The sequence below is a fragment of the Vicia villosa genome, linkage group LG3 (genome assembly GCF_029867415.1).
Source record: "Vicia villosa cultivar HV-30 ecotype Madison, WI linkage group LG3, Vvil1.0, whole genome shotgun sequence".
Classification (NCBI taxonomy): Eukaryota; Viridiplantae; Streptophyta; class Magnoliopsida; order Fabales; family Fabaceae; genus Vicia; species Vicia villosa.
The window spans coordinates 96,881,800-96,890,917 of record NC_081182.1 but is presented as its reverse complement, the minus strand read 5'-3'; the positions used below and the strand labels follow the sequence as shown (position 1 = coordinate 96,890,917).

The 9,118-nt window shown below is 35.4% G+C and overlaps 2 protein-coding genes across 3 annotated transcripts; one reads left to right on the top strand and one right to left on the bottom strand.

Annotated features, from left to right (window-relative positions):
• Positions 1-1,197: 1,197 nt before the first annotated feature.
• LOC131662203 (SMR domain-containing protein At5g58720) lies at positions 1,198-6,279 on the top strand. 2 transcript variants are annotated; one of them, XM_058931920.1, is made up of 12 exons: positions 1,198-1,963; positions 2,480-2,505; positions 3,081-3,203; positions 3,416-3,501; positions 3,834-4,063; positions 4,164-4,271; positions 4,777-4,853; positions 4,967-5,023; positions 5,201-5,268; positions 5,411-5,517; positions 5,637-5,707; positions 5,813-6,279. In XM_058931920.1, the coding sequence occupies exons 1-12, from the start codon at positions 1,375-1,377 to the stop codon at positions 5,939-5,941; spliced, it is 1,671 nt and encodes a 556-aa protein (XP_058787903.1). In that variant the 5' UTR covers positions 1,198-1,374; the 3' UTR covers positions 5,942-6,279. The 2 variants fall into 2 exon arrangements, with proteins under 2 accessions (XP_058787903.1, XP_058787904.1); XM_058931921.1 differs by lacking the exon at positions 4,164-4,271 and having other exon boundaries at positions 1,201-1,963.
• A 604-nt stretch (positions 6,280-6,883) lies between these two features.
• LOC131658616 (uncharacterized) lies at positions 6,884-7,267 on the bottom strand. The gene has a single exon (XM_058927890.1). The coding sequence runs from the start codon at positions 7,265-7,267 to the stop codon at positions 6,884-6,886; it is 384 nt and encodes a 127-aa protein (XP_058783873.1).
• Between the last annotated feature and the right edge of the window lie 1,851 nt (positions 7,268-9,118).

The window sequence follows — 9,118 nt, the reverse complement described above, 5'->3', positions numbered from 1 at the left end:
TTAAAGTCAGTATTTATATTACCAAGCTAAAATGCAACTCAAATTAAATTGAAATGCAAATCTAAAATGTGTTGAATTTTGATTACACTTCAACACTTCTCATTTTTTTGAATTTTTCTTTGAAGAAAACGTTTGACATTACATACAAAACCTATTTGACAATTTCATATTAATTTTTTTTTATACTTCAGATCTCACTTCAACAATTTCATTGTCCAACCAACCAATATTGTCTTTCCCTCGTCGAACCAGTGCATCCCTTCCCATTCTTCTGTCATCCGCTCTTCTTCCACCATAACACATAATTTCAATATCTTTAATTTGTTTTGATTAAAAAAGAAATGTATAAATATTATGTTTCGGTGAAAAAAAGAAATTAAAGTGATGCAACTTTCTTATTAAATTGAAAGTAAATTATATGGTCGTTAGATGATAATAATTTTTTGTGTAATTAAAAGAAGTATGTAATTATTTTTTTCAAAAAATAATTTTTAAAAATGTTATCCATATATATATTTGTAAATATTCACCGATACTTTAAATTTGTTGATTATCCATTTAATAGATACCCACACAGATATGAGACAGATACAAATATCATATTTATTTAATGGGGCGAACACAAATATCATATTATCCATCAATGAATATCCCTTTACATATTATCCACCCATGAATATCCATGTGATTTTTACTATTTTCCAATAAAAATATAACAATTATATAATTTTTTTCTCACACATATGCAATTTCATTTCAATCGTAACGATATTTAACTACACGTCATATTTTCATTGAAAAATAGTAAAAATCACACATAAAGAATTGTATTTAAATTTTCTAAAAAAATATTAATGTCTATCTTCACCATTTTCCAACAAATTTTAAAATCTCATATAATAGTATTTCTTAAAATTCTCTCTCCAATGGATTTAGACACAATTCTTTTATCTATATATTCAACAAACTTTTACTATAATTAAATTAAAGTATAAAATTAATAAAAAAATAATTCATTTCCTCTCGGATTATCCGCAATCGGATTACAGTACATCAAAAAGTTTTTCTTTTGACTGTTCAACTTTTTCAGTGTCGGTATAATTATAACCTATTTAGATTGAATAAAAAAAACAAAAAACCAATTTAAAATCCATAATCCTTTTTCAGTTTTTATAGATAAATAATTTTATATTATTATCATTATTAATTTATTATCATTGATTTTCCTTTTCAAAAAAACTCAGAGAATCTCTCATGCCATTCCTCCCTCACCAACACCCATCAACGATTCCTTCTCCAAAATCCCTCCTTTCAAACTCCCAATCAATCTTCAACCCCTTTTTCCTCTGAAAAATTCCGTTTTAGCCCCCAAAGATGAAAAACTCCAGAAAAAAGAAGAAGCAAAAACCACCGAAGAACGTGGAATCGAACAAAGAACCTTCCAAAGGGGAAGTTGAAAAAAACCGGGTTCTACAATCGTTGGTTGAAGCTTTCTCTTTGTCTTCAATCGAGGAAGCGGTGGTTGCATACGACGTTGCGAACGGTGACTCAAACAAGGCTTCTGAGATCTTAAGGAGGGGTTTGGTGGACAGTATTGAAGACCCGTATTTCTGTTCGTCGTCTTCTTCGTGGAGTGGCGGGAGCAGTAGCAATGGGGTTTCTTCTGGGTTGGATTTGGGTTCGACTTCGGGTTCTTCGGATGGGTTTTTGGAGCAGATTTGTAGGGAGGATGTGGTGGGGTTTGAAGGGGTTAAGCAGAAGCAGAAACAGAAGCAGAAGAGGATTGTTGCTGCTACGGGAACGGTTTCGACGATTTTGGGGAATGAGTATGTGAGGAGAAATAGTGGGAGGAAGAAGAGGATTGGGAATGAGGTTGTGGATAAGGATGAGGCGGAGCAGTTTCTTTATTCCATGCTTGGGAATGATTGTGATCTTAATTTGGCTGTTGTTAGAGATGTTCTTTGTGAGTAATTCACTTTTTTTTTGTTTTTTTGTTTTTGTTATGTGTTTTGTGTTTTTGCTTTTTCAGGTTTTAGTTTTGTTTGCTATAGAAAAAGTAGAAAACGAATTACTAGAGGTTTTGCAAAATTTTTAGTTTGTTTATTATGTTTCTCTTTCAAGTTTCATAACCGTTATTATATTTGTAGATCTACTGTTTGATGTATTGTCTTTTGCTGTGGAGCACCAACACTTCTGAATAAATGCGTGTTTGTCTGTGTGTTAGACACCGACACTTGTGCTTACGTTCAATTTATTCATTTTTTAAATACGTGTTTGTCATTGTTATGTGTTTTGTTGTTTTGGTTTTATATGGAACTAGAAACTTATTCTTTTCCTTAGTTTGCTATCATATTATTTTTACTCATTGCGTGTTTATACTAACTAGTTCATGGTGTTTTTGATTATAATATTTGTTTTGAAATACGTTTTTCTGGTTTATTGCCTGACCTTGGAATTAAATTTATATCTTTGTATGCAGGTCAATGTGGATATGATGTTGAAAAGGTATTTTGCAGTCTGAAATTGCACTTCCCATGAATTTGAGGTTCTTGAATTCTTAGTTGTTCTGTTTCACACAATTTCTGTGGTCCTGTGTTCTTAAGCTCCCCTTTAGCTCCCACTCTTCCATCTGCGGAGTTACTATTGTTGTAGAGCGGCAGAGTTTGGTAACTGTTGCTCATTATTTGCTGCTATGTTGCCAACAGCGCTGCCGAAGCGTAGTGGTTGTAGGGTTCAGTGCGGCACTTATGGTCTGCATGTTGCCGTCAGCAATAGTGGTTGTTGCGACCCCAAACCGCTATCGCATCTGCCATTAGGGTTTTGGGGCAAAGTTCCTCTAATCCTTTTTTTAAAGAGGTCTTTTCAAGGGTATAAATAAATGTCAATTCAAATCTTTTAAAGTGTATTGTTTTGTTCTTCATTTTTTTATGTTGCTGCTTACAAATAATCATGTTGCTCTTTCAGTTCTGTTCTTTTCTTCTCTCTTTATTTTGCTTCTACAGGCGTTTTAGAATGCTACATTGATCAACTCAAGTTGTTCTACTTTTGTAATATGAATAGCTGTGATTATGATTTTCCAGGCCTCAGATATATTGCTTGACCTAGCTGCCAATGAGAGATCCAGTAATGATAGAAATTCTAATTTCAAAGTAGGCAACAACATGAATTACGCAAGATTCCCTGTTGATTATGATAATGACAGTGTAAGTCGTAGTATAGACTTTCTTTTTCACTACAACTTTTAAATTTACTCCGGTTTTAACATTTAATGGGTCACTTGTTATCTTCTGAAATAGTTTGTCAGGTACTTAAATTACTTTGGATTTTCATCATTGTTTTAACATCTACATTATCTGCATCCTTATATCCATATATCCATATAGTAAATAATATTAATCGTCAAATTTTGGCGCAGATGATAGATAGGAGATCAGAGTGCACTTCTCTTTCATCGGAAGGTGACTTTTCTGATAATATATGGGGTCCGACATCTTATGGCAGGTCAATTATGTCAATATTTTTATGTATTTACTATTCTGCCACAGCAGTGTTGTTGATACATTATGGCTTTGTCTTCACATTTTTCATTCCTTCTCGCCACTTCCTTCCTGGAAACAAAAACAATTTTGATAAGTCATTGCACGTAAATAACTACAACAATATTTATGATTTTGGATTGTCCATTAGTCGAATATCCTCCTATTCGCTTTCACCTTCATTTATGTGAATCTCAACTTAACTCCTCTTGTATGTGAATCTCAACTTTGTCCTAATCAAGAATCTTGTCGTATATGGAACTTAACTCCACTAGCTTAGTTGTTTATTGATTTTAGGAATTATGCGGAGGTCCTCACTAGTTCTAAAGCTAATTCTCATATTAGCCCAGGATGTACAAAGTTTGAACTTCCTCAAAAGGTGTTAGAGTCCTTGTTTAACATTCCCAAAAGCTCTGAACACGACAAAGGTACCATGAATTGGAGAAATATAGCAAAGAAAATGCAGTCTTTGGGACCTGGTTTTGGTACTTGTCCAAATGTTGCAGAACCTCAGCAGCGTGCTCACAGTATGGCAATTTTGATATACTTTTGCTTGCATCTACTCACTCTTAAACAGTATTCAGTTTGTATTTATTTATTAGTTTTTTCTGTCAAAAATCATAACAGTGCATGAGCAGAGACTCCGACACGGTCACCGGAACACGACACAACATGGACACTCCGACACCGATAATGTCAAAAACACAAGACACCGACACTGCTACACATATGCTAGTATTTTACTTTCATTTATCCATCTTTTTAAAGAGTTCAAAATATACTAATTAAAATTGATGTCAATTTTTTTCGTTGATAACATTACTTAAATACATGTTTAACCCTTTTAGATGTGTCTGAGATTTGTCCAAAAATATATAAGGTGTGTTGTGAGGTAAAGAAAAAAAACAAATTTTTTTGAAACACTTGTTTGAATTGTCCGACCCGTGTTGTATGAGTGTCATACAGGTGTCGGACACCGTTTTAAAGACTATTGAAGCAAAGAAAAACAATTTTTTGAGACAATTGTCAGATTTTTTCGATGCGTGTCGTACGAGTGTCGGACACCGACGCATATCAGACACCGCGATACTCCTACTCCTAGAGGTGTTCGTGCTTTATACATTTATTGAGTATTTTTGGATTATCTTTCTTTTTGTATGCATAAATTTGATTTGATGATTTCGTTGATGTTATCAAATTGAAAATATCCATTCACTTATTTTATTTTCCTGGTTCATAGCTAAAGGAGAGGAATATCATGCATTTAGGGAAGGTGCAAGACAGCAGTGGGATTCTGTGAAATGCTACTTCCAAAAAGTAAGTGCATATTTTATCTTTTCCTTTGATTTTAACTATCTATTATCTAAGCCAGTTTGATTTGGAGTGCAGATATCAGTTGAGTATATGATAGAGTTGACATAATTTTGCAGGCTGCAACAGCTTATTCTAATGGAGAGCGAGGATATGCCGCATATCTTTCTGATCAGGTTCATTATTTTGTCTGTCAAAAACGTGATACATTATTTTGCACCTAATCGTTGGGATGTCTGTTTATAATAATTATCTTTTAAAACCAATGCTTTCTCAATTCCTCTATATATTGCATTTTTTTTTTGCCTCCTTTCTATGCACCCGATGTACCAACTATTTCTATGTGTGGTTAGGGTAAAGAACAAACTAAAGTAGCTCAGAAAGCAGACACTAAGGCAAGCCATGATATATTTGTTGCTAGGTCGGTCGTTTTCTTTAGCTCGCGGATATTTTATTCTTTTTGTAAAGATTCTCTAAAATAGAAATCAAGAACAAAAATCCTAGAACTTTCCTTATCCATTCTTTATTATTGTTTGTTTTAACCTATTGCAAGTGTTATGCAGAAACAAGGGTATAGAAAATGTGATAACTATTGATTTGCACGGACAGCACGTGAAACCAGCAATGAGAATGCTGAAACTCCACCTTCTATTTGGATCATATGTTCCTTGTAAGCATTTTCCTAAGGATCTAGCTTTTCACATTTTCTCGGGACTTAAAAGGACATTGCTTATTGAACTATGTTTTCATTTACTTATTTTACCTGATTGTCTTTTATTTCTGCTCTAGCTGTTCAGATGATAAGGGTCATCACAGGATGTGGATCACACGGTTTTGGAAAGTCCAAGCTGAAACAATCGGTGCGGTTTAATCCACCCCCTTCTATACAAACATCGATCGATAAGTCTCTTTGAAGGGAACAAAATTGTTTCTAAATGGCTATTCTTATGATTTGCTTGATACAGGTTACTAAACTTTTAGATAAAGAGTCAATTGAATGGAGTGAAGAGAACCGAGGAACCGTGTTGATCAAACTCAACGGATGGAGAGAGTTCAGCTTTCTGGACACGGACAGTGATAGTGATAGCGATTAATTAAGCTTATTGCATATAAGCTAATTGCAGGTTTATCATCTGTTTGTACCAGTTTTAGACTAGTAACTTGGAATTAAGAACTAAATTAGAGATGTGACATTGACATGTACATAAGGTGCCTATTTAGGCCAAGCTCTTTGTTGGTTGTAACTTGAAGCAACTTAGATCTTGGCACATTTAGGGTGTATCATATCATTAGATCATTTAACTCTATTGTTTTATTTAAGTTGTTTGGCCAAAACTGCATCCTAAGAGTAGGCTAATGACCTCAGATACTATAAGTGATGTACAGAGATGAATATGTATTTTTTAATTTTAATTATCAGATTTTTTTTCAAGATGAATATGTACTTTAAAGCCATTGGCTGATTGATCCACGATGCTCTGTTACAAGGGGATTTCTCAATGCACCCGATCTACATGAATAGAATGCACCCTATCTACATGAATAGAATGCACCTCAATTTTTAGAACGAATCTACGGACGCACCTTTTGTTGGTAAGCGGTGGATTATTTTGGAGATGTATCTTCGGATGGACTTTTATTTATTAAGCTTTAGATTATTTTGGAGATGTATCTCCGGACGGACCTTTATTTGTTAAGTGTTAGATTATTTTGGAGATGTATCTCTTGATTCAATGTAAACAGTAAATTAGTATATTTTGATTAATTTTAAGTGTTTTTCAGATCAAATAGTTAGAAGGTGTGCTACGATTGACTATGAAGAAAATGACATATATAAAGTTACAAGTCTAGAGTATATAAATCCAATTCAAAAGTGACAATGGAATCGATAAATAAAACGCAAATCAAAATATATCTAGAACATGTAGGCAACACATTAACAACATGATATGTCCTAGCATCTCCTGATGAGCTAATCTTGGTGGATCTCTCGAAGTATTCCGTACCTTATAAGGATGAGACACTCGAAAGAACCATCAAATGTAACCGTCTACGTAACTCCAGTCGTACTCAACTATGATATTCTGTGCCTCATCTGGTACTAAATGATTAACATAATCACCAAACATAGCATTCATATCTATACGTTTCGCACTGGGAGGAGCTGAAACATAAGAATCTTTGGGAATGTATTGCATGTAGCCGAACTGACGCATGACACATTCAGGCAGATAAAGAGACGTCAAACGTGACCCGCTAGTCAACCATTTCGAGTATAAGACTATGTCGTCAAAGGGAATCGTCTCATGGTGATCGACGTAAGAATGAAAGTGTACATCCTCTTCTACCAAGCGGTCATATACACTTTGAACGACTGTATCGCCTGATTTTCTATGAACGGGGAAAATATAGAAGCACATAACATGTCCTCAGTATAAGTCGGTAGACATGACCAGCCAGAGATGCATGGGAAGTGCTGGAGGATCCAAGCCTAAAAATGTTGGAGGACACACGAATCATTAGTTAGTAACGACGTTGTAATAATTTAATGAAACACTAACGCTAAAAGACTGATAAATGTTACCGTTAAAAGTGTGATATTTCCTGTCATTTGCTTCGTCTTCCACAAACATCCTTCAGATAACTCCTAGATAGTCTACCGTTAACTCCAACCCCTCGTCTTTGGTAATCTTCCCATGATTTAAAAGTTGCCCCTAACCGGAAGATGTAGCAGACACGCGACATCGTCGAGTGTGATAGTCATCTCACTATGTGGTAGATGAAATGATGACGTCTTTGTGTGCCATTTCTCTACAAATGCATTAAGCATGTTAACTGTAACATAAACGGTCTTGCACAAGTCTCGCAACCCGGATAGCTGCAAAAATTCTTAAAACCACTATTTATTAGGCTGAGACAGGCCAGTAATCTTTCGCCCATGGTTGATGATTTTTAGCGGATCACGTTCCTGCATACATAATTTAATAAGAATGAATCCAACAAACAAAATTTAATATTACAACAAACATTGGTTCAAAAGAATGAATTCAACTAAATTTTACCTCTCCGTTCTAAATATGTCTAGCAACATGGCCCGGATAAAGAGGAGCAGTGATAAGACTGACGAGCCTCCTCCAAACCTCTAAGGTTTTTCATGGGCCTGAGATGCCCGAGGGGCCTGGGATACCTGAGGGGCCGATGCTGTCTCCTGGGTTTGGGATGCCTCAGGTGCCTCTAGTTTCTGAGGTACCTCCGGTGACTCGGGCACCTCTGTTGCGTCAGGTGCCTGAAAAGGTGGAACTCACTCGTCTACGGGAAGATGGAGGCAGGGATGCACGAGGAGGTGACCCTCGCCTGCTACAGGAAGAGGAAGAAGAAGGCGGAGTAACATGAGCCCCAGAACCTGACGCCTCTGCATCAACCAATCTAGAGGTAACAAAAGCCTGTGATGATTGACTCTTTTCCTTTCGAACAAATGCATGTTGTGCAATCCTGCCGTGTCTCAATCAGAATTGCCTATCTGCCATAATTCTTGTAAATAGACAATACAAGCGTTACACAAAGAGTGTTGTACCAAAAAAAAGGAAAAATATTGCAAACAAACTGATTACGGAGACGCATCTCTGGTTTTTGGGTAAACATTACTAAATTTGGGGATGCATCTTCGAAATTTACTGCAATTATAACCATCGTCAATGGCGGAATGCAGACCCCAAAATCATCATAAACAATGCATTGATCTTAAAAAATACCTATCAAACTCGTTCCTAATAAGGTATTAGATATCAAACATGTAAAATCTTTCTATTTCATAGACTAAACATCAACTTCTACACATTTATACATAAACTTAATAAAGGGGAACAAAAAACTTACAAATAGTGTCTTGAAGTTGCTTGTTGTTGCTTGAAGTTGGATGATCGAAGTTGACTGACCGTGTTTGATGTTTCTCGAATGTGGTTTGAGAGAGTTTGAGAAAATGGGGTTTGAGAGAGTTTGATAAAATGAGGTTTTTGAGAGTTTGAGTAAGCGAGGAAGGTGAAGGACTTATGACGCGTATTTTAACAAAGAGCGTATGTAGATGAATCTCATAAGCTTTATGGAGATGTATATCCGGAAAAATTGCACGTGGAGTTAGGGACTCTTCCAGAATTGTACTGAATTTTGGAGCGTTCGAAGATGCATCTACGTAAGGTATACGTAGATGTATCTCCGGTTAATTTTTTCTATTGATTTAGAAATTTGATCCGTCCGGAGACCTATCTCCAGAA